The sequence below is a fragment of the Cherax quadricarinatus genome, chromosome 81 (assembly GCF_038502225.1).
Source record: "Cherax quadricarinatus isolate ZL_2023a chromosome 81, ASM3850222v1, whole genome shotgun sequence".
NCBI lineage: Eukaryota > Metazoa > Arthropoda > Malacostraca > Decapoda > Parastacidae > Cherax > Cherax quadricarinatus.
The window spans coordinates 11,008,642-11,033,206 of NC_091372.1; the positions used below are offsets into that span (position 1 = coordinate 11,008,642).

General features: G+C 49.2%; 1 protein-coding gene across 3 annotated transcripts in view; it reads right to left on the reverse strand.

Annotated features, from left to right (window-relative positions):
* The window catches only part of LOC128699810 (uncharacterized), a 51,618-nt gene that overhangs the window by 10,849 nt on the left and 16,204 nt on the right, over positions 1-24,565 (reverse strand). For all 3 annotated transcript variants that reach the window (XM_070102404.1, XM_070102403.1, XM_070102405.1), the window contains exons 2-3: positions 16,185-16,300; positions 15,202-15,384 (exon numbers count right to left, since the gene is read on the reverse strand). In XM_070102404.1, the coding sequence (XP_069958505.1) occupies positions 15,202-15,384; positions 16,185-16,300 (299 nt within the window). The remainder of the gene's footprint in view (positions 1-15,201; positions 15,385-16,184; positions 16,301-24,565) is intronic.

Consider the following 24,565-nt stretch of genomic DNA (forward strand, 5'->3'; position numbering starts at 1 on the left):
CCAGAGACGGAGGTTTGGCCATACTTCCAGAGACGGAGGGTTGGCCATACTTCCAGAGACGGAGGTTTGGCTATAATTCCAGAGACGGAGGGTTGGCCATACTTCCAGAGACGGAGGTTTGGCCATACTTCCAGAGACGGAGGGTTGGCCATACTTCCAGAGACGGAGGTTTGGCCATACTTCCAGAGACGGAGGGTTGGCTATACTTCCAGAGACGGAGGGTTGGCCATACTTCCAGAGACGGAGGTTTGGCTATACTTCCAGAGACGGAGGGTTGGCCATACTTCCAGAGACGGAGGTTTGGCCATACTTCCAGAGACGGAGGGTTGGCCATACTTCCAGAGACGGAGGTTTGGCTATACTTCCAGAGACGGAGGTTTGGCTATACTTCCAGAGACGGAGGTTTGGCTATACTTCCAGAGACGGAGGTTTGGCTATACTTCCAGAGACGGAGGTTTGGCTATACTTCCAGAGACGGAGGTTTGGCTATACTTCCAGAGACGGAGGTTTGGCTATACTTCCAGAGACGGAGGTTTGGCTATACTTCCAGAGACGGAGGTTTGGCTATACTTCCAGAGACGGAGGGTTGGCCATACTTCCAGAGACGGAGGTTTGGCTATACTTCCAGAGACGGAGGGTTGGCCATACTTCCAGAGACGGAGGTTTGGCCATACTTCCAGAGACGGAGGTTTGGCCATACTTCCAGAGACGGAGGGTTGGCCATACTTCCAGAGACGGAGGGTTGGCCATACTTCCAGAGACGGAGGGTTGGCCATACTTCCAGAGACGGAGGGTTGGCCATACTTCCAGAGACGGAGGGTTGGCCATACTTCCAGAGACGGAGGGTTGGCCATACTTCCAGAGACGGAGGGTTGGCCATACTTCCAGAGACGGAGGTTTGGCCATACTTCCAGAGACGGAGGGTTGGCTATACTTCCAGAGACGGAGGTTTGGCTATACTTCCAGAGACGGAGGGTTGGCCATACTTCCAGAGACGGAGGTTTGGCTATACTTCCAGAGACGGAGGGTTGGCCATACTTCCAGAGACGGAGGTTTGGCTATACTTCCAGAGACGGAGGGTTGGCCATACTTCCAGAGACGGAGGTTTGGCCATACTTCCAGAGACGGAGGGTTGGCCATACTTCCAGAGACGGAGGTTTGGCCATACTTCCAGAGACGGAGGGTTGGCTATACTTCCAGAGACGGAGGTTTGGCTATACTTCCAGAGACGGAGGGTTGGCCATACTTCCAGAGACGGAGGTTTGGCTATACTTCCAGAGACGGAGGGTTGGCCATACTTCCAGAGACGGAGGTTTGGCTATACTTCCAGAGACGGAGGGTTGGCCATACTTCCAGAGACGGAGGTTTGGCCATACTTCCAGAGACGGAGGGTTGGCCATACTTCCAGAGACGGAGGTTTGGCCATACTTCCAGAGACGGAGGGTTGGCCATACTTCCAGAGACGGAGGTTTGGCCATACTTCCAGAGACGGAGGGTTGGCTATACTTCCAGAGACGGAGGGTTGGCCATACTTCCAGAGACGGAGGGTTGGCCATACTTCCAGAGACGGAGGTTTGGCTATACTTCCAGAGACGGAGGGTTGGCTATACTTCCAGAGACGGAGGTTTGGCTATACTTCCAGAGACGGAGGGTTGGCTATACTTCCAGAGACGGAGGTTTGGCTATACTTCCAGAGACGGAGGGTTGGCTATACTTCCAGAGACGGAGGGTTGGCTATACTTCCAGAGACGGAGGGTTGGCCATACTTCCAGAGACGGAGGGTTGGCTATACTTCCAGAGACGGAGGGTTGGCTATACTTCCAGAGACGGAGGGTTGGCTATACTTCCAGAGACGGAGGTTTGGCCATACTTCCAGAGACGGAGGTTTGGCTATACTTCCAGAGACGGAGGGTTGGCTATACTTCCAGAGACGGAGGGTTGGCTATACTTCCAGAGACGGAGGGTTGGCCATACTTCCAGAGACGGAGGTTTGGCTATACTTCCAGAGACGGAGGTTTGGCTATACTTCCAGAGACGGAGGTTTGGCTATACTTCCAGAGACGGAGGTTTGGCTATACTTCCAGAGACGGAGGTTTGGCTATACTTCCAGAGACGGAGGTTTGGCCATACTTCCAGAGACGGAGGTTTGGCTATACTTCCAGAGACGGAGGTTTGGCCATACTTCCAGAGACGGAGGTTTGGCTATACTTCCAGAGACGGAGGTTTGGCTATACTTCCAGAGACGGAGGTTTGGCTATACTTCCAGAGACGGAGGTTTGGCTATACTTCCAGAGACGGAGGTTTGGCTATACTTCCAGAGACGGAGGTTTGGCTATACTTCCAGAGACGGAGGTTTGGCCATACTTCCAGAGACGGAGGTTTGGCTATACTTCCAGAGACGGAGGGTTGGCCATACTTCCAGAGACGGAGGTTTGGCTATACTTCCAGAGACGGAGGTTTGGCTATACTTCCAGAGACGGAGGTTTGGCTATACTTCCAGAGACGGAGGTTTGGCTATACTTCCAGAGACGGAGGTTTGGCCATACTTCCAGAGACGGAGGTTTGGCTATACTTCCAGAGACGGAGGTTTGGCCATACTTCCAGAGACGGAGGTTTGGCTATACTTCCAGAGACGGAGGTTTGGCTATACTTCCAGAGACGGAGGTTTGGCTATACTTCCAGAGACGGAGGTTTGGCTATACTTCCAGAGACGGAGGTTTGGCTATACTTCCAGAGACGGAGGTTTGGCTATACTTCCAGAGACGGAGGTTTGGCCATACTTCCAGAGACGGAGGTTTGGCTATACTTCCAGAGACGGAGGGTTGGCCATACTTCCAGAGACGGAGGTTTGGCTATACTTCCAGAGACGGAGGTTTGGCTATACTTCCAGAGACGGAGGTTTGGCTATACTTCCAGAGACGGAGGTTTGGCTATACTTCCAGAGACGGAGGTTTGGCTATACTTCCAGAGACGGAGGTTTGGCCATACTTCCAGAGACGGAGGTTTGGCTATACTTCCAGAGACGGAGGTTTGGCCATACTTCCAGAGACGGAGGTTTGGCTATACTTCCAGAGACGGAGGTTTGGCTATACTTCCAGAGACGGAGGTTTGGCTATACTTCCAGAGACGGAGGTTTGGCTATACTTCCAGAGACGGAGGTTTGGCTATACTTCCAGAGACGGAGGTTTGGCTATACTTCCAGAGACGGAGGTTTGGCTATACTTCCAGAGACGGAGGTTTGGCCATACTTCCAGAGACGGAGGTTTGGCTATACTTCCAGAGACGGAGGTTTGGCCATACTTCCAGAGACGGAGGTTTGGCTATACTTCCAGAGACGGAGGTTTGGCTATACTTCCAGAGACGGAGGTTTGGCTATACTTCCAGAGACGGAGGTTTGGCTATACTTCCAGAGACGGAGGTTTGGCTATACTTCCAGAGACGGAGGTTTGGCTATACTTCCAGAGACGGAGGTTTGGCTATACTTCCAGAGACGGAGGTTTGGCTATACTTCCAGAGACGGAGGTTTGGCTATACTTCCAGAGACGGAGGTTTGGCTATACTTCCAGAGACGGAGGTTTGGCTATACTTCCAGAGACGGAGGTTTGGCTATACTTCCAGAGACGGAGGGTTGGCCATACTTCCAGAGACGGAGGTTTGGCTATACTTCCAGAGACGGAGGTTTGGCTATACTTCCAGAGACGGAGGGTTGGCCATACTTCCAGAGACGGAGGGTTGGCCATACTTCCAGAGACGGAGGTTTGGCTATACTTCCAGAGACGGAGGGTTGGCCATACTTCCAGAGACGGAGGTTTGGCTATACTTCCAGAGACGGAGGTTTGGCTATACTTCCAGAGACGGAGGGTTGGCCATACTTCCAGAGACGGAGGTTTGGCTATACTTCCAGAGACGGAGGTTTGGCTATACTTCCAGAGACGGAGGGTTGGCCATACTTCCAGAGACGGAGGGTTGGCCATACTTCCAGAGACGGAGGTTTGGCTATACTTCCAGAGACCGAGGTTTGGCTATACTTCCAGAGACGGAGGGTTGGCCATACTTCCAGAGACGGAGGGTTGGCCATACTTCCAGAGACGGAGGTTTGGCTATACTTCCAGAGACGGAGGTTTGGCTATACTTCCAGAGACGGAGGTTTGGCTATACTTCCAGAGACGGAGGTTTGGCTATACTTCCAGAGACGGAGGTTTGGCTATACTTCCAGAGACGGAGGTTTGGCTATACTTCCAGAGACGGAGGGTTGGCCATACTTCCAGAGACGGAGGTTTGGCCATACTTCCAGAGACGGAGGTTTGGCTATACTTCCAGAGACGGAGGGTTGGCCATACTTCCAGAGACGGAGGGTTGGCTATACTTCCAGAGACGGAGGTTTGGCTATACTTCCAGAGACGGAGGTTTGGCTATACTTCCAGAGACGGAGGTTTGGCTATACTTCCAGAGACGGAGGGTTGGCTATACTTCCAGAGACGGAGGTTTGGCCATACTTCCAGAGACGGAGGGTTGGCTATACTTCCAGAGACGGAGGGTTGGCCATACTTCCAGAGACGGAGGTTTGGCTATACTTCCAGAGACGGAGGTTTGGCTATACTTCCAGAGACGGAGGTTTGGCTATACTTCCAGAGACGGAGGGTTGGCCATACTTCCAGAGACCGAGGTTTGGCTATACTTCCAGAGACGGAGGGTTGGCCATACTTCCAGAGACGGAGGTTTGGCTATACTTCCAGAGACGGAGGGTTGGCCATACTTCCAGAGACGGAGGGTTGGCTATACTTCCAGAGACGGAGGTTTGGCCATACTTCCAGAGACGGAGGGTTGGCCATACTTCCAGAGACGGAGGTTTGGCTATACTTCCAGAGACGGAGGTTTGGCTATACTTCCAGAGACGGAGGTTTGGCTATACTTCCAGAGACGGAGGGTTGGCCATACTTCCAGAGACGGAGGTTTGGCCATACTTCCAGAGACGGAGGTTTGGCCATACTTCCAGAGACGGAGGGTTGGCTATACTTCCAGAGACGGAGGGTTGGCCATACTTCCAGAGACGGAGGGTTGGCCATACTTCCAGAGACGGAGGGTTGGCTATACTTCCAGAGACGGAGGTTTGGCTATACTTCCAGAGACGGAGGGTTGGCTATACTTCCAGAGACGGAGGTTTGGCTATACTTCCAGAGACGGAGGGTTGGCTATACTTCCAGAGACGGAGGGTTGGCTATACTTCCAGAGACGGAGGTTTGGCTATACTTCCAGAGACGGAGGTTTGGCTATACTTCCAGAGACGGAGGTTTGGCTATACTTCCAGAGACGGAGGGTTGGCCATACTTCCAGAGACGGAGGGTTGGCTATACTTCCAGAGACGGAGGGTTGGCTATACTTCCAGAGACGGAGGTTTGGCTATACTTCCAGAGACGGAGGTTTGGCTATACTTCCAGAGACGGAGGGTTGGCTATACTTCCAGAGACGGAGGGTTGGCTATACTTCCAGAGACGGAGGTTTGGCTATACTTCCAGAGACGGAGGTTTGGCTATACTTCCAGAGACGGAGGTTTGGCTATACTTCCAGAGACGGAGGGTTGGCCATACTTCCAGAGACGGAGGGTTGGCTATACTTCCAGAGACGGAGGGTTGGCTATACTTCCAGAGACGGAGGTTTGGCTATACTTCCAGAGACGGAGGTTTGGCTATACTTCCAGAGACGGAGGGTTGGCCATACTTCCAGAGACCGAGGTTTGGCTATACTTCCAGAGACGGAGGGTTGGCCATACTTCCAGAGACGGAGGTTTGGCTATACTTCCAGAGACGGAGGGTTGGCCATACTTCCAGAGACGGAGGGTTGGCTATACTTCCAGAGACGGAGGTTTGGCCATACTTCCAGAGACGGAGGGTTGGCCATACTTCCAGAGACGGAGGGTTGGCTATACTTCCAGAGACGGAGGGTTGGCCATACTTCCAGAGACGGAGGGTTGGCTATACTTCCAGAGACGGAGGGTTGGCCATACTTCCAGAGACGGAGGTTTGGCCATACTTCCAGAGACGGAGGTTTGGCTATACTTCCAGAGACGGAGGTTTGGCTATACTTCCAGAGACGGAGGTTTGGCTATACTTCCAGAGACGGAGGGTTGGCTATACTTCCAGAGACGGAGGTTTGGCTATACTTCCAGAGACGGAGGTTTGGCTATACTTCCAGAGACGGAGGTTTGGCTATACTTCCAGAGACGGAGGTTTGGCTATACTTCCAGAGACGGAGGGTTGGCTATACTTCCAGAGACGGAGGTTTGGCTATACTTCCAGAGACGGAGGTTTGGCTATACTTCCAGAGACGGAGGGTTGGCTATACTTCCAGAGACGGAGGTTTGGCTATACTTCCAGAGACGGAGGTTTGGCTATACTTTTGGCTATACTTCCAGAGACGGAGGTTTGGCTATACTTCCAGAGACGGAGGGTTTGGCTATACTTCCAGAGACGGAGGTTTGGCTATACTTCCAGAGACGGAGGTTTGGCTATACTTCCAGAGACGGAGGTTTGGCTATACTTCCAGAGACGGAGGCTATACTTCCAGAGACGGAGGGTTGGCTATACTTCCAGAGACGGAGGGTTGGCTATACTTCCAGAGACGGAGGCTATACTTCCAGAGACGGAGGGTTGGCTATACTTCCAGAGACGGAGGTTTGGCTATACTTCCAGAGACGGAGGTTTGGCTATACTTCCAGAGACGGAGGGTTGGCTATACTTCCAGAGACGGAGGTTTGGCTATACTTCCAGAGACGGAGGTTTGGCTATACTTCCAGAGACGGAGGTTTGGCTATACTTCCAGAGACGGAGGGTTGGCTATACTTCCAGAGACGGAGGTTTGGCTATACTTCCAGAGACGGAGGGTTGGCTATACTTCCAGAGACGGAGGGTTGGCTATACTTCCAGAGACGGAGGTTTGGCTATACTTCCAGAGACGGAGGTTTGGCTATACTTCCAGAGACGGAGGTTTGGCTATACTTCCAGAGACGGAGGGTTGGCTATACTTCCAGAGACGGAGGTTTGGCTATACTTCCAGAGACGGAGGGTTGGCTATACTTCCAGAGACGGAGGGTTGGCTATACTTCCAGAGACGGAGGGTTGGCTATACTTCCAGAGACGGAGGTTTGGCTATACTTCCAGAGACGGAGGCTATACTTCCAGAGACGGAGGTTTGGCTATACTTCCAGAGACGGAGGCTATACTTTTGGCTATACTTCCAGAGACGGAGGGTTGGCTATACTTCCAGAGACGGAGGTTTGGCTATACTTCCAGAGACGGAGGTTTGGCTATACTTCCAGAGACGGAGGTTTGGCCATACTTCCAGAGACGGAGGTTTGGCTATACTTCCAGAGACGGAGGTTTGGCTATACTTCCAGAGACGGAGGTTTGGCTATACTTCCAGAGACGGAGGCTATACTTCCAGAGACTATACTTCCAGAGACGGAGGTTCGGCTATACTTCCAGAGACGGAGGTTTGGCTATACTTCCAGAGACGGAGGTTTGGCTATACTTCCAGAGACGGACGGAGGTTTGGCTATACTTCCAGAGACGGAGGTTTGGCTATACTTCCAGAGACGGAGTTTGGCTATACTTGGCGGAGGTTTATACTTCCAGAGACGGAGGTTTGGCTATACTTCCAGAGACGGAGGTTTGGCTATACTTCCAGAGACGGAGGGTTGGCCATACTTCCAGAGACGGAGGTTTGGCTATACTTCCAGAGACGGAGGGTTGGCCATACTTCCAGAGACGGAGGTTTGGCCATACTTCCAGAGACGGAGGTTTGGCTATACTTCCAGAGACGGAGGACGGAGGTTTGGCATACTTGGCGGAGGTTTGGCTATACTTCCAGAGACGGAGGGTTATACTTCCAGAGACGGAGGTTTGGCCATACTTCCAGAGACGGAGGTTTGGCTATACTTCCAGAGACGGAGGTTTGGCTATACTTCCAGAGACGGAGGCCATACTTCCAGAGACGGAGGTTTGGCTATACTTCCAGAGACGGAGGTTTGGACTTCCAGAGACGGAGGTTTGGCTATACTTCCAGAGACGGAGGTTTGGCCATACTTCCAGAGACGGAGGTTTGGCTATACTTCCAGAGACGGAGGTTTATACTTCCAGAGACGGAGGTTTGGCTATACTTCCAGAGACGGAGGTTTGGCTATACTTCCAGAGACGGAGGTTTGGCTATACTTCCAGAGACGGAGGGTTGGCCATACTTCCAGAGACTATACTTCCAGAGACGGAGGTTTGGCTATACTTTTGGCCATACTTCCAGAGACGGAGGTTTGGCTATACTTCCAGAGACGGAGGCCATACTTGGCCATACTTCCAGAGACGGAGGTTTGGCTATACTTCCAGAGACGGAGGGTTGGCAATACTTCCAGAGACGGAGGGTTGGCCATACTTCCAGAGGAGGTTTGGCGGAGGGTTGGCCATACTTCCAGAGACGGAGGTTTGGCTATACTTCCAGAGACGGAGGACGGAGGTTTGGCTATACTTCCAGGCTATACTTCCAGAGACGGAGGACGGAGGTTTGGCTATTTGGCGGAGGGTTGGCCATACTTCCAGAGACGTAGGTTTGGCTATACTTCCAGAGACGGAGGTTTGGCTATACTTCCAGAGACGGAGGTTTGGCTATACTTCCAGAGACGGAGGTTTGGCTATACTTCCAGAGACGGAGGTTTGGCTATACTTCCAGAGACGGAGGTTTGGCTATACTTCCAGAGACGGAGGTTTGGCTATACTTCCAGAGACGGAGGTTTGGCTATACTTCCAGAGACGGAGGTTTGGCCATACTTCCAGAGACGGAGGTTTGGCTATACTTCCAGAGACGGAGGTTTGGCTATACTTCCAGAGACGGAGGTTTGGCGGAGGTTTGGCTATACTTCCAGAGACGGAGGTTTGGCCATACTTCCAGAGACGGAGGTTTGGCTATACTTCCAGAGACGGAGGTTTGGCCATACTTCCAGAGACGGAGGTTTGGCTATACTTCCAGAGACGGAGGTTTGGCTATACTTCCAGAGACGGAGGTTTGGCCATACTTCCAGAGACGGAGGTTTGGCTATACTTCCAGAGACGGAGGTTTGGCTATACTTCCAGAGACGGAGCCATACTTCCAGAGACGGAGGGTTGGCTATACTTCCAGAGACGGAGGTTTGGCTATACTTCCAGAGACGGAGGTTTGGCTATACTTCCAGAGACGGAGGTTTGGCTATACTTCCAGAGACGGAGGTTTGGCCATACTTCCAGAGACGGAGGTTTGGCTATACTTCCAGAGACGGAGGTTTGGCCATACTTCCAGAGACGGAGGTTTGGCTATACTTCCAGAGACAGAGGAGGTAAGGCTATACTTCCAGAGACGGAGGTTTGGCTATACTTCCAGAGACGGAGGTTTGGCTATACTTCCAGAGACGGAGGTTTGGCTATACTTCCAGAGACGGAGGTTTGGCTATACTTCCAGAGACGGAGGTTTGGCTATACTTCCAGAGACGGAGGTTTGGCCATACTTCCAGAGACGGAGGTTTGGCTATACTTCCAGAGACGGAGGTTTGGCTATACTTCCAGAGACGGAGGTTTGGCTATACTTCCAGAGACGGAGGTTTGGCCATACTTCCAGAGACGGAGGTTTGGCTATACTTCCAGAGACGGAGGTTTGGCCATACTTCCAGAGACGGAGGTTTGGCCATACTTCCAGAGACGGAGGTTTGGCCATACTTCCAGAGACGGAGGTTTGGCTATACTTCCAGAGACGGAGGGTTGGCCATACTTCCAGAGACGGAGGTTTGGCTATACTTCCAGAGACGGAGGGTTGGCCATACTTCCAGAGACGGAGGTTTGGCTATACTTCCAGAGACGGAGGTTTGGCCATACTTCCAGAGACGGAGGTTTGGCTATACTTCCAGAGACGGAGGTTTGGCCATACTTCCAGAGACGGAGGTTTGGCTATACTTCCAGAGACGGAGGTTTGGCCATACTTCCAGAGACGGAGGGTTGGCCATACTTCCAGAGACCGAGGTTTGGCTATACTTCCAGAGACGGAGGGTTGGCCATACTTCCAGAGACGGAGGGTTGGCTATACTTCCAGAGACGGAGGGTTGGCCATACTTCCAGAGACGGAGGGTTGGCTATACTTCCAGAGACGGAGGTTTGGCTATACTTCCAGAGACGGAGGTTTGGCTATACTTCCAGAGACGGAGGGTTGGCCATACTTCCAGAGACGGAGGTTTGGCTATACTTCCAGAGACGGAGGTTTGGCTATACTTCCAGAGACGGAGGTTTGGCTATACTTCCAGAGACGGAGGTTTGGCTATACTTCCAGAGACGGAGGTTTGGCTATACTTCCAGAGACGGAGGTTTGGCTATACTTCCAGAGACGGAGGTTTGGCTATACTTCCAGAGACGGAGGTTTGGCTATACTTCCAGAGACGGAGGTTTGGCTATACTTCCAGAGACGGAGGTTTGGCTATACTTCCAGAGACGGAGGTTTGGCTATACTTCCAGAGACGGAGGTTTGGCTATACTTCCAGAGACGGAGGTTTGGCTATACTTCCAGAGACGGAGGTTTGGCTATACTTCCAGAGACGGAGGTTTGGCTATACTTCCAGAGACGGAGGTTTGGCTATACTTCCAGAGACGGAGGTTTGGCTATACTTCCAGAGACGGAGGTTTGGCTATACTTCCAGAGACGGAGGTTTGGCTATACTTCCAGAGACGGAGGTTTGGCTATACTTCCAGAGACGGAGGTTTGGCTATACTTCCAGAGACGGAGGTTTGGCTATACTTCCAGAGACGGAGGTTTGGCTATACTTCCAGAGACGGAGGTTTGGCTATACTTCCAGAGACGGAGGTTTGGCTATACTTCCAGAGACGGAGGTTTGGCTATACTTCCAGAGACGGAGGCTATACTTGGCTATACTTCCAGAGACGGAGGTTTGGCTATACTTCCAGAGACGGAGGTTTGGCATACTTCCAGAGACGGAGGTTTGGCTATACTTCCAGAGACGGAGGTTTGGCTATACTTCCAGAGACGGAGGTTTGGCTATACTTCCAGAGACGGAGGTTTGGCTATACTTCCAGAGACGGAGGTTTGGCTCTACTTCCAGAGACGGAGGTTTGGCTATACTTCCAGAGACGGAGGTTTGGCTATACTTCCAGAGACGGAGGTTTGGCTATACTTCCAGAGACGGAGGTTTGGCTATACTTCCAGAGACGGAGGTTTGGCTATACTTCCAGAGACGGAGGTTTGGCTATACTTCCAGAGACGGAGGTTTGGCTATACTTCCAGAGACGGAGGGTTGGCTATACTTCCAGAGACGGAGGTTTGGCTATACTTCCAGAGACGGAGGTTTGGCTATACTTCCAGAGACGGAGGTTTGGCTATACTTCCAGAGACGGAGGTTTGGCTATACTTCCAGAGACGGAGGTTTGGCTATACTTCCAGAGACGGAGGTTTGGCTATACTTCCAGAGACGGAGGTTTGGCCATACTTCCAGAGACGGAGGGTTGGCCATACTTCCAGAGACGGAGGTTTGGCTATACTTCCAGAGACGGAGGGTTGGCTATACTTCCAGAGACGGAGGTTTGGCTATACTTCCAGAGACGGAGGGTTGGCTATACTTCCAGAGACGGAGGTTTGGCTATACTTCCAGAGACGGAGGTTTGGCTATACTTCCAGAGACGGAGGTTTGGCTATACTTCCAGAGACGGAGGTTTGGCCATACTTCCAGAGACGGAGGTTTGGCTATACTTCCAGAGACGGAGGTTTGGACTATACTTCCAGAGACGGAGGTTTGGCTATACTTCCAGAGACGGAGGGTTGGTTTGGCCTATACTTCCAGAGACGGAGGTTTGGCTATACTTCCAGAGACGGAGGTTTGGCTATACTTCCAGAGACGGAGGGTTTGGCCATACTTCCAGAGACGGAGGTTTGGCTATACTTCCAGAGACGGAGGTTTGGCTATACTTCCAGAGACGGAGGTTTGGCCATACTTCCAGAGACGGAGGTTTGGCTATACTTCCAGAGACGGAGGGTTGGCTATACTTCCAGAGACGGAGGTTTGGCTATACTTCCAGAGACGGAGGTTTGGCTATACTTCCAGAGACGGAGGTTTGGCCATACTTCCAGAGACGGAGGTTTGGCTATACTTCCAGAGACGGAGGTTTGGCCATACTTCCAGAGACGGAGGGTTGGCTATACTTCCAGAGACGGAGGGTTGGCCATACTTCCAGAGACGGAGGTTTGGCTATACTTCCAGAGACGGAGGTTTGGCTATACTTCCAGAGACGGAGGTTTGGCCATACTTCCAGAGACGGAGGGTTGGCTATACTTCCAGAGACGGAGGTTTGGCTATACTTCCAGAGACGGAGGTTTGGCTATACTTCCAGAGACGGAGGGTTGGCTATACTTCCAGAGACGGAGGTTTGGCTATACTTCCAGAGACGGAGGGTTGGCTATACTTCCAGAGACGGAGGGTTGGCTATACTTCCAGAGACGGAGGGTTGGCCATACTTCCAGAGACGGAGGTTTGGCCATACTTCCAGAGACGGAGGTTTGGCTATACTTCCAGAGACGGAGGTTTGGCTATACTTCCAGAGACGGAGGTTTGGCTATACTTCCAGAGACGGAGGTTTGGCCATACTTCCAGAGACGGAGGTTTGGCTATACTTCCAGAGACGGAGGGTTGGCCATACTTCCAGAGACGGAGGGTTGGCTATACTTCCAGAGACGGAGGGTTGGCCATACTTCCAGAGACGGAGGTTTGGCTATACTTCCAGAGACGGAGGTTTGGCTATACTTCCAGAGACGGAGGTTTGGCTATACTTCCAGAGACGGAGGGTTGGCTATACTTCCAGAGACGGAGGTTTGGCCATACTTCCAGAGACGGAGGTTTGGCTATACTTCCAGAGACGGAGGTTTGGCCATACTTCCAGAGACGGAGGTTTGGCTATACTTCCAGAGACGGAGGGTTGGCTATACTTCCAGAGACGGAGGTTTGGCCATACTTCCAGAGACGGAGGTTTGGCCATACTTCCAGAGACGGAGGGTTGGCCATACTTCCAGAGACGGAGGGTTGGCTATACTTCCAGAGACGGAGGGTTGGCTATACTTCCAGAGACGGAGGTTTGGCCATACTTCCAGAGACGGAGGTTTGGCTATACTTCCAGAGACGGAGGGTTGGCCATACTTCCAGAGACGGAGGTTTGGCTATACTTCCAGAGACGGAGGTTTGGCTATACTTCCAGAGACGGAGGTTTGGCCATACTTCCAGAGACGGAGGTTTGGCTATACTTCCAGAGACGGAGGGTTGGCCATACTTCCAGAGACGGAGGGTTGGCCATACTTCCAGAGACGGAGGTTTGGCTATACTTCCAGAGACGGAGGTTTGGCTATACTTCCAGAGACGGAGGGTTGGCTATACTTCCAGAGACGGAGGTTTGGCTATACTTCCAGAGACGGAGGTTTGGCTATACTTCCAGAGACGGAGGTTTGGCTATACTTCCAGAGACGGAGGGTTGGCTATACTTCCAGAGACGGAGGTTTGGCTATACTTCCAGAGACGGAGGTTTGGCTATACTTCCAGAGACGGAGGTTTGGCTATACTTCCAGAGACGGAGGTTTGGCTATACTTCCAGAGACGGAGGTTTGGCTATACTTCCAGAGACGGAGGTTTGGCTATACTTCCAGAGACGGAGGTTTGGCTATACTTCCAGAGACGGAGGTTTGGCTATACTTCCAGAGACGGAGGGTTGGCTATACTTCCAGAGACGGAGGGTTGGCCATACTTCCAGAGACGGAGGTTTGGCCATACTTCCAGAGACGGAGGTTTGGCTATACTTCCAGAGACGGAGGGTTGGCTATACTTCCAGAGACGGAGGTTTGGCTATACTTCCAGAGACGGAGGGTTGGCTATACTTCCAGAGACGGAGGGTTGGCCATACTTCCAGAGACGGAGGTTTCATTTTTACAACTACAGTTCCTTCGTTACTGAGGCTCTGTGAAAGTTGCTACAACTACAGTACTTACGTTACTGAGGCTCTGTGAAAGTTGCTACAACTACAGTACTTACGTTACTGAGGCTCTGTGAAAGTTGCTACAACTACAGTACTTACGTTACTGAGGCTCTGTGAAAGTTGCTACAACTACAGTACTTACGTTACTGAGGCTCTGTGAAAGTTGCTACAACTACAGTACTTACGTTACTGAGGCTCTGTGAAAGTTGCTACAACTACAGTACTTACGTTACTGAGGCTCTGTGAAAGTTGCTACAACTACAGTACTTACGTTACTGAGGCTCTGTGAAAGTTGCTACAACTACAGTACTTACGTTACTGAGGCTCTGTGAAAGTTGCTACAACTACAGTACTTACGTTACTGAGGCTCTGTGAAAGTTGCTACAACTACAGTACTTACGTTACTGAGGCTCTGTGAAAGTTGCTACAACTACAGTACTTACGTTACTGAGGCTCTGTGAAAGTTGCTACAACTACAGTACTTACGTTACTGAGGCTCTGTGAAAGTTGCTACAACTACAGTACTTACGTTACTGAGGCTCTGTGAAAGTTGCTACAACTACAGTACTTACGTTACTGAGGCTCTGTGAAAGTTGCTACAACTACAGTACTTACGTTACTGAGGCTCTGTGAAAGTTGCTACAACTACAGTACTTACGTTACTGAGGCTCTGTGAAAGTTGCTACAACTACAGTACTTACGTTACTGAGGCTCTGTGAAAGTTGCTACAACTACAGTACTTACGTTACTGAGGCTCTGTGAAAGTTGCTACAACTACAGTACTTACGTTACTGAGGCTCTGTGAAAGTTGCTACAACTACAGTACTTACGTTACTGAGGCTCTGTGAAAGTTGCTACAACTACAGTACTTACGTTACTGAGGCTCTGTGAAAGTTGCTACAACTACAGTACTTACGTTACTGAGGCTCTGTGAAAGTTGCTACAACTACAGTACTTACGTTACTGAGGCTCTGTGAAAGTTGCTACAACTACAGTACTTACGTTACTGAGGCTCTGTGAAAGTTGCTACAACTACAGTACTTACGTTACTGAGGCTCTGTGAAAGTTGCTACAACTACAGTACTTACGTTACTGAGGCTCTGTGAAAGTTGCTACAACTACAGTACTTACGTTACTGAGGCTCTGTGAAAGTTGCTACAACTACAGTACTTACTTTGCTGAAGCTGGAGGATGCAACAAGTTTATTTACATTGTTGGGAGAGGTAAATGGCTTCTTTATATGGGTAGATGTGATGGTGGCTGGAACCTCAGTCTTGTCTTCTTCTGAACTTTCTTCCGAGGAACTTCCTTCAGAAGGAGTTTCTTCCGAGGAAGTTTCTTCCGAGGAATCGTCAGACTGGAGATAAATACCATTTAATCGTCAGACTGGAGATAAATACCATTTAATCGTCAGACTGGAGATAAATACCATTTAATCGTCAGACTGGAGATAAATACCATTTAATCGTCAGACTGGAGATAAATACCATTTAATCGTCAGACTGGAGATAAATACCATTTAATCGTCAGACTGGAGATAAATACCATTTAATCGTCAGACTGGAGATAAATACCATTTAATCAACACTCAGCGCCAGGGGAAAAGAGAGTCAGTATCGCAGAATTTTGGAATTATCACGTATATCTAACAATTTCAAGCTGACCAACGGCTTCTGGAACATAGATGAAGCCCTTTCCAGGCTTGTTGATGGTTACCCTACATGAGAACACACCCGCCCGTCCCGTGCAGGTCTCTCTCAGATCCAACCTACCCAACATTCTCCACCTGACTCTCCGCCCTATCTATGTATCATTTCGCCTACTGTTATGCTGAGCATTTCCCGCAAATTAGGTCAATTTTGTCCCAGGATGCGACCCACACCAGTCCACTAACACCCAGGTACCTATTATTATTGGTGGGTGAACATGGATAGCAGGTGTCTTATGGTAACACGTCCTAATGCTTTCCAGCCGTACCGGGGATTCGATCCCCGGACCTCAGTATACGTGAGCTAGCGATCGAGCTGCGGGACATCTATTAGCCCATACTAGGTTGGTCTTTCTCAAACCCAACCCCACTAAGAAGAATATTTGCCCATCATATTTTCAATGTTATAAATGGACATAGACACACTCAACACATGTAATAATACTCACTGGTGAGGCTGTTGGCTTTACGTCATCATTGTGGATGGAGTGGCTTGGAGGCGCTGGCTTATTGCCCACATTATTGCCCCACATACTGGTGCCGGAGAGAGAACCCGTCTGGGCAGCTGTGGGAGCAAAGATATGATATTGTTGGGATTTTTAACCCTGGAGGGTTAGTCACCAAGAATAGCCCAAGAAAGTCAGCCCTCAAACTTATCCCCCAGGATGCCACCCACACCAGTCGACTAACACCCAGGTACCTACTTACTGCTGGATGAACTGGACAACAGGTGTAAGGAGACACGCCCAATGTTTCTACCCCTTCCGGAGATCGAACCACGGACACTCAGTGTGTGAAGCGAGAGCATTGTCTACCAGGCCACGGGCCACAATGGAAATCAGTCACTTTGCCAGACTTTTCTGAGTTATCCTGGAGGGCAGTTTACACTATGTATGAATCGTACCTATGTGTACATGTGCCTAAATTGATGAATAAGACACATGTGCAGGAATTAAGTGTCTAATTCATCAACTTGTCAGTTCTCTGAACCATTCATCTTTACCCAGAGATGTTTCGCCCACCAGTTGGTAATAATTCGACCACTGGCATGTTCTGGGCAGGTGACAGAGAGTGAACAATCATGATGTAAATAAAAATAATAATAATAATAATAATAATAATAATAATAATAATAATAATAATAATAATAATTATAATAATTTCTACCAGTACAAGATACAACTTATAAAGACCATAGCTGACACCAATGACATACTACTATATAGAAAGTCCCTTGTTATGCTGAGAATTTCGGTTTAAAATGGATTAAAATGGCTTAAAAAAACAGATTGAATATTGAGACACTTTTGGGAGGATATGAGAGTCTTTACTGACGAAACGTCAGTCCAAAGCACAGAAGAAAGGTGGAAGATGAGGAGGAGTTTGAGGTAATTAGTCCCTCAGCCTGGAGACGATGTATTCACTCCATCAGTATAGAAACAATGTCATATCTTAATATCATGTTAAAATCTATTATTTAATTTTTTATCTTCTAAAAACTGATCCCTGGCTGTCTTCAAGACTCCTGGCTGTCTTCAAGACTCCTGGCTGTCTTCAAGACTCCTGGCTGTCTTCAAGACTCCTGGCTGTCTTCAAGACTCCTGGCTGTCTTCAAGACTTCTGGCTGTCTTCAAGACTCCTGGCTGTCTTCAAGACTCCTGGCTGTCTTCAAGACTCCTGGCTGTCTTCAAGACCCCTGGCTGTCTTCAAGACTCCTGGCTGTCTTCAAGACCCCTGGCTGTCTTCAAGACTCCTGGCTGTCTTCAAGACTCCTGGCTGTCTTCAAGACTCCTGGCTGTCTTCAAGACCCCTGGCTGTCTTCAAGACTTCTGGCTGTCTTCAAGACTTCTGGCTGTCTTCAAGACTTCTGGCTGTCTTCAAGACCTCTGGCTGTCTTCAAGACTTCTGGCTGTCTTCAAGACCCCTGGCTGTCTTCAAGACTTCTGGCTGTCTTCAAGACTTCTGGCTGTCTTCAAGACTTCTGGCTGTCTTCAAGACCCCTGGCTGTCTTCAAGACCCCTGGCTGTCTTCAAGACTTCTGGCTGTCTTCAAGACCTCTGGCTGTCTTCAAGACTTCTGGCTGTCTTCAAGACTTCTGGCTGTCTTCAAGACCTCTGGCTGTCTTCAAGACTTCTGGCTGTCTTCAAGACTTCTAGCTGTCTTCAAGACTTCTGGCTGTCTTCAAGACTTCTAGCTGTCTTCAAGACTTCTGGCTGTCTTCAAGACTTCTAGCTGTCTTCAAGACTTCTGGCTGTCTTCAAGACTTCTGGCTGTCTTCAAGACTTCTGGCTGTCTTCAAGACTTCTGGCAGTCTTCAAGACTTCTAGCTGTCTTCAAGACTTCTAGCTGTCTTCAAGACTTCTGGCTGTCTTCAAGACTTCTGGCTGTCTTCAAGACTTCTGGCTGTCTTCAAGACTTCTGGCTGTCTTCAAGACTTCTGGCTGTCTTCAAGACTTCTGGCTGTCTTCAAGACTTCTGGCTGTCTTCAAGACTTCTGGCTGTCTTCAAGACTTCTAGCTGTCTTCAAGACTTCTAGCTGTCTTCAAGACTTCTGGCTGTCTTCAAGACTTCTGGCTGTCTTCAAGACTTCTGGCTGTCTTCAAGACTTCTAGCTGTCTTCAAGATTTCTGGCTGTCTTCAAGACTTCTGGCTGTCTTCAAGACTTCTGGCTGTCTTCAAGACTTCTGGCTGTCTTCAAGACTTCTAGCTGTCTTCAAGACTTCTGGCTGTCTTCAAGACTTCTGGCTGTCTTCAAGACTTCTGGCTGTCTTCAAGACTTCTGGCTGTCTTCAAGACTTCTGGCTGTCTTCAAGACTTCTAGCTGTCTTCAAGACTTCTGGCTGTCTTCAAGACTTCTGGCTGTCTTCAAGACCCCTGGCTGTCTTCAAGACTTCTGGCTGTCTTCAAGACCTCTGGCTGTCTTCAAGACTTCTAGCTGTCTTCAAGACTTCTGGCTGTCTTCAAGACTTCTGGCTGTCTTCAAGGCTTCTGGCTGTCTTCAAGACTTCTAGCTGTCTTCAAGACTTCTGGCTGTCTTCAAGACTTCTGGCTGTCTTCAAGACCCCTGGCTGTCTTCAAGACTTCTGGCTGTCTTCAAGACCTCTGGCTGTCTTCAAGACTTCTAGCTGTCTTCAAGACTTCTGGCTGTCTTCAAGACTTCTGGCTGTCTTCAAGACCCCTGGCTGTCTTCAAGACTTCTGGCTGTCTTCAAGACCTCTGGCTGTCTTCAAGACTTCTAGCTGTCTTCAAGACTTCTGGCTGTCTTCAAGACCCCTGGCTGTCTTCAAGGCTTCTAGCTGTCTTCAAGACTTCTGGCTGTCTTCAAGACTTCTGGCTGTCTTCAAGACTTCTGGCTGTCTTCAAGACTTCTAGCTGTCTTCAAGACTTCTGGCTGTCTTCAAGACTTCTAGCTGTCTTCAAGACTTCTGGCTGTCTTCAAGACTTCTAGCTGTCTTCAAGACCCCTGGCTGTCTTCAAGACTTCTAGCTGTCTTCAAGACCCCTGGCTGTCTTCAAGACTTCTGGCTGTCTTCAAGACTTCTGGCTGTCTTCAAGACTTCTGGCTGTCTTCAAGACTTCTAGCTGTCTTCAAGACTTCTGGCTGTCTTCAAGACTTCTAGCTGTCTTCAAGACTTCTGGCTGTCTTCAAGACTTCTGGCTGTCTTCAAGACTTCTGGCTGTCTTCAAGACTTCTAGCTGTCTTCAAGACTTCTGGCTGTCTTCAAGACTTCTAGCTGTCTTCAAGACTTCTGGCTGTCTTCAAGACTTCTGGCTGTCTTCAAGACTTCTGGCTGTCTTCAAGACTTCTAGCTGTCTTCAAGACTTCTGGCTGTCTTCAAGACTTCTAGCTGTCTTCAAGACTTCTAGCTGTCTTCAAGACTTCTGGCTGTCTTCAAGACTTCTGGCTGTCTTCAAGACTTCTGGCTGTCTTCAAGACTTCTGGCTGTCTTCAAGACTTCTAGCTGTCTTCAAGACTTCTGGCTGTCTTCAAGACTTCTGGCTGTCTTCAAGACTTCTAGCTGTCTTCAAGACTTCTAGCTGTCTTCAAGACTTCTGGCTGTCTTCAAGACTTCTGGCTGTCTTCAAGACTTCTGGCTGTCTTCAAGACTTCTAGCTGTCTTCAAGACTTCTGGCTGTCTTCAAGACTTCTGGCTGTCTTCAAGACTTCTAGCTGTCTTCAAGACTTCTAGCTGTCTTCAAGACTTCTAGCTGTCTTCAAGACTTCTAGCTGTCTTCAAGACTTCTGGCTGTCTTCAAGACTTCTAGCTGTCTTCAAGACTTCTAGCTGTCTTCAAGACTTCTAGCTGTCTTCAAGACTTCTAGCTGTCTTCAAGACTTCTAGCTGTCTTCAAGACTTCTAGCTGTCTTCAAGACTTCTGGCTGTCTTCAAGACTTCTGGCTGTCTTCAAGACTTCTGGCTGTCTTCAAGACTTCTGGCTGTCTTCAAGACTTCTAGCTGTCTTCAAGACTTCTGGCTGTCTTCAAGACTTCTGGCTGTCTTCAAGACTTCTAGCTGTCTTCAAGACTTCTGGCTGTCTTCAAGACTTCTGGCTGTCTTCAAGACTTCTGGCTGTCTTCAAGACTTCTGGCTGTCTTCAAGACTTCTAGCTGTCTTCAAGACTTCTGGCTGTCTTCAAGACTTCTGGCTGTCTTCAAGACTTCTGGCTGTCTTCAAGACTTCTGGCTGTCTTCAAGACTTCTAGCTGTCTTCAAGACTTCTAGCTGTCTTCAAGACTTCTGGCTGTCTTCAAGACTTCTAGCTGTCTTCAAGACTAAGACTTCTGGCTGTCTTCAAGACTTCTAGCTGTCTTCAAGACTTCTGGCTGTCTTCAAGACTTCTGGCTGTCTTCAAGACTTCTGGCTGTCTTCAAGACTTCTAGCTGTCTTCAAGACTTCTAGCTGTCTTCAAGACTTCTGGCTGTCTTCAAGACTTCTGGCTGTCTTCAAGACTTCTGGCTGTCTTCAAGACTTCTAGCTGTCTTCAAGACTTCTGGCTGTCTTCAAGACTTCTGGCTGTCTTCAAGACTTCTGGCTGTCTTCAAGACTTCTAGCTGTCTTCAAGACTTCTAGCTGTCTTCAAGACTTCTGGCTGTCTTCAAGACTTCTGGCTGTCTTCAAGACTTCTAGCTGTCTTCAAGACTTCTGGCTGTCTTCAAGACTTCTGGCTGTCTTCAAGACTTCTGGCTGTCTTCAAGACTTCTGGCTGTCTTCAAGACTTCTAGCTGTCTTCAAGACTTCTGGCTGTCTTCAAGACTTCTGGCTGTCTTCAAGACTTCTGGCTGTCTTCAAGACTTCTGGCTGTCTTCAAGACTTCTGGCTGTCTTCAAGACTTCTGGCTGTCTTCAAGACTTCTGGCTGTCTTCAAGACTTCTGGCTGTCTTCAAGACTTCTGGCTGTCTTCAAGACTTCTGGCTGTCTTCAAGACTTCTGGCTGTCTTCAAGACTTCTGGCTGTCTTCAAGACTTCTGGCTGTCTTCAAGACTTCTGGCTGTCTTCAAGACTTCTGGCTGTCTTCAAGACTTCTGGCTGTCTTCAAGACTTCTGGCTGTCTTCAAGACTTCTGGCTGTCTTCAAGACTTCTGGCTGTCTTCAAGACTTCTGGCTGTCTTCAAGACTTCTAGCTGTCTTCAAGACTTCTGGCTGTCTTCAAGACTTCTGGCTGTCTTCAAGACTTCTGGCTGTCTTCAAGACTTCTGGCTGTCTTCAAGACTTCTGGCTGTCTTCAAGACTTCTGGCTGTCTTCAAGACTTCTGGCTGTCTTCAAGACTTCTGGCTGTCTTCAAGACTTCTGGCTGTCTTCAAGACTTCTGGCTGTCTTCAAGACTTCTAGCTGTCTTCAAGACTTCTGGCTGTCTTCAAGACTTCTGGCTGTCTTCAAGACTTCTGGCTGTCTTCAAGACTTCTGGCTGTCTTCAAGACTTCTGGCTGTCTTCAAGACTTCTGGCTGTCTTCAAGACTTCTGGCTGTCTTCAAGACTTCTGGCTGTCTTCAAGACTTCTGGCTGTCTTCAAGACTTCTGGCTGTCTTCAAGACTTCTAGCTGTCTTCAAGACTTCTGGCTGTCTTCAAGACTTCTAGCTGTCTTCAAGACTTCTGGCTGTCTTCAAGACTTCTGGCTGTCTTCAAGACTTCTCAAGCTGTCTTCAAGACTTCTGGCTGTCTTCAAGACTTCTGGCTGTCTTCAAGACTTCTGGCTGTCTTCAAGACTTCTGGCTGTCTTCAAGACTTCTAGCTGTCTTCAAGACTTCTGGCTGTCTTCAAGACTTCTGGCTGTCTTCAAGACTTCTGGCTGTCTTCAAGACTTCTAGCTGTCTTCAAGACTTCTGGCTGTCTTCAAGACTTCTGGCTGTCTTCAAGACTTCTGGCTGTCTTCAAGACTTCTGGCTGTCTTCAAGACTTCTGGCTGTCTTCAAGACTTCTGGCTGTCTTCAAGACTTCTGGCTGTCTTCAAGACTTCTGGCTGTCTTCAAGACTTCTGGCTGTCTTCAAGACTTCCTGTCTTCAAGACTTCTAGCTGTCTTCAAGACTTCTGGCTGTCTTCAAGACTTCTAGCTGTCTTCAAGACTTCTAGCTGTCTTCAAGACTTCTAGCTGTCTTCAAGACTTCTAGCTGTCTTCAAGACTTCTAGCTGTCTTCAAGACTTCTAGCTGTCTTCAAGACTTCTAGCTGTCTTCAAGACTTCTGGCTGTCTTCAAGACTTCTGGCTGTCTTCAAGACTTCTGGCTGTCTTCAAGACTTCTGGCTGTCTTCAAGACTTCTGGCTGTCTTCAAGACTTCTGGCTGTCTTCAAGACTTCTAGCTGTCTTCAAGACTTCTGGCTGTCTTCAAGACTTCTGGCTGTCTTCAAGACTTCTGGCTGTCTTCAAGACTTCTGGCTGTCTTCAAGACTTCTGGCTGTCTTCAAGACTTCTGGCTGTCTTCAAGACTTCTGGCTGTCTTCAAGACTTCTGGCTGTCTTCAAGACTTCTGGCTGTCTTCAAGACTTCTGGCTGTCTTCAAGACTTCTGGCTGTCTTCAAGACTTCTGGCTGTCTTCAAGACTTCTGGCTGTCTTCAAGACTTCTGGCTGTCTTCAAGACTTCTGGCTGTCTTCAAGACTTCTGGCTGTCTTCAAGACTTCTGGCTGTCTTCAAGACTTCTGGCTGTCTTCAAGACTTCTGGCTGTCTTCAAGACTTCTGGCTGTCTTCAAGACTTCTGGCTGTCTTCAAGACTTCTGGCTGTCTTCAAGACTTCTGGCTGTCTTCAAGACTTCTAGCTGTCTTCAAGACTTCTGGCTGTCTTCAAGACTTCTGGCTGTCTTCAAGACTTCTGGCTGTCTTCAAGACTTCTGGCTGTCTTCAAGACTTCTGGCTGTCTTCAAGACTTCTGGCTGTCTTCAAGACTTCTGGCTGTCTTCAAGACTTCTGGCTGTCTTCAAGACTTCTGGCTGTCTTCAAGACTTCTGGCTGTCTTCAAGACTTCTGGCTGTCTTCAAGACTTCTGGCTGTCTTCAAGACTTCTGGCTGTCTTCAAGACTTCTGGCTGTCTTCAAGACTTCTGGCTGTCTTCAAGACTTCTGGCTGTCTTCAAGACTTCTGGCTGTCTTCAAGACTTCTGGCTGTCTTCAAGACTTCTGGCTGTCTTCAAGACTTCTGGCTGTCTTCAAGACTTCTGGCTGTCTTCAAGACTTCTGGCTGTCTTCAAGACTTCTAGCTGTCTTCAAGACTTCTGGCTGTCTTCAAGACTTCTAGCTGTCTTCAAGACTTCTGGCTGTCTTCAAGACTTCTAGCTGTCTTCAAGACTTCTGGCTGTCTTCAAGACTTCTGGCTGTCTTCAAGACTTCTGGCTGTCTTCAAGACTTCTAGCTGTCTTCAAGACTTCTGGCTGTCTTCAAGACTTCTGGCTGTCTTCAAGACTTCTGGCTGTCTTCAAGACTTCTGGCTGTCTTCAAGACTTCTGGCTGTCTTCAAGACTTCTGGCTGTCTTCAAGACTTCTGGCTGTCTTCAAGACTTCTGGCTGTCTTCAAGACTTCTGGCTGTCTTCAAGACTTCTGGCTGTCTTCAAGACTTCTGGCTGTCTTCAAGACTTCTGGCTGTCTTCAAGACTTCTGGCTGTCTTCAAGACTTCTGGCTGTCTTCAAGACTTCTGGCTGTCTTCAAGACTTCTGGCTGTCTTCAAGACTTCTGGCTGTCTTCAAGACTTCTGGCTGTCTTCAAGACTTCTGGCTGTCTTCAAGACTTCTGGCTGTCTTCAAGACTTCTGGCTGTCTTCAAGACTTCTGGCTGTCTTCAAGACTTCTGGCTGTCTTCAAGACTTCTAGCTGTCTTCAAGACTTCTGGCTGCTGTCTTCAAGACTTCTGGCTGTCTTCAAGAGCTGTCTTCAAGGCTGTCTTCAAGACTTCTGGCTGTCTTCAAGACTTCTGGCTGTCTTCAAGACTTCTGGCTGTCTTCTTCAAGACTTCTCAAGAGCTGTCTTCAAGACTTCTGGCTGTCTTCAAGACTTCTAGCTGTCTTCAAGACTTCTGGCTGTCTTCAAGACTTCTGGCTGTCTTCAAGACTTCTGGCTGTCTTCAAGACTTCTAGCTGTCTTCAAGACTTCTGGCTGTCTTCAAGACTTCTGGCTGTCTTCAAGACTTCTGGCTGTCTTCAAGACTTCTGGCTGTCTTCAAGACTTCTGGCTGTCTTCAAGACTTCTGGCTGTCTTCAAGACTTCTAGCTGTCTTCAAGACTTCTGGCTGTCTTCAAGACTTCTAGCTGTCTTCAAGACTTCTAGCTGTCTTCAACTTCTGGCTGTCTTCAAGACTTCTGGCTGTCTTCAAGACTTCTGGCTGTCTTCAAGACTTCTGGCTGTC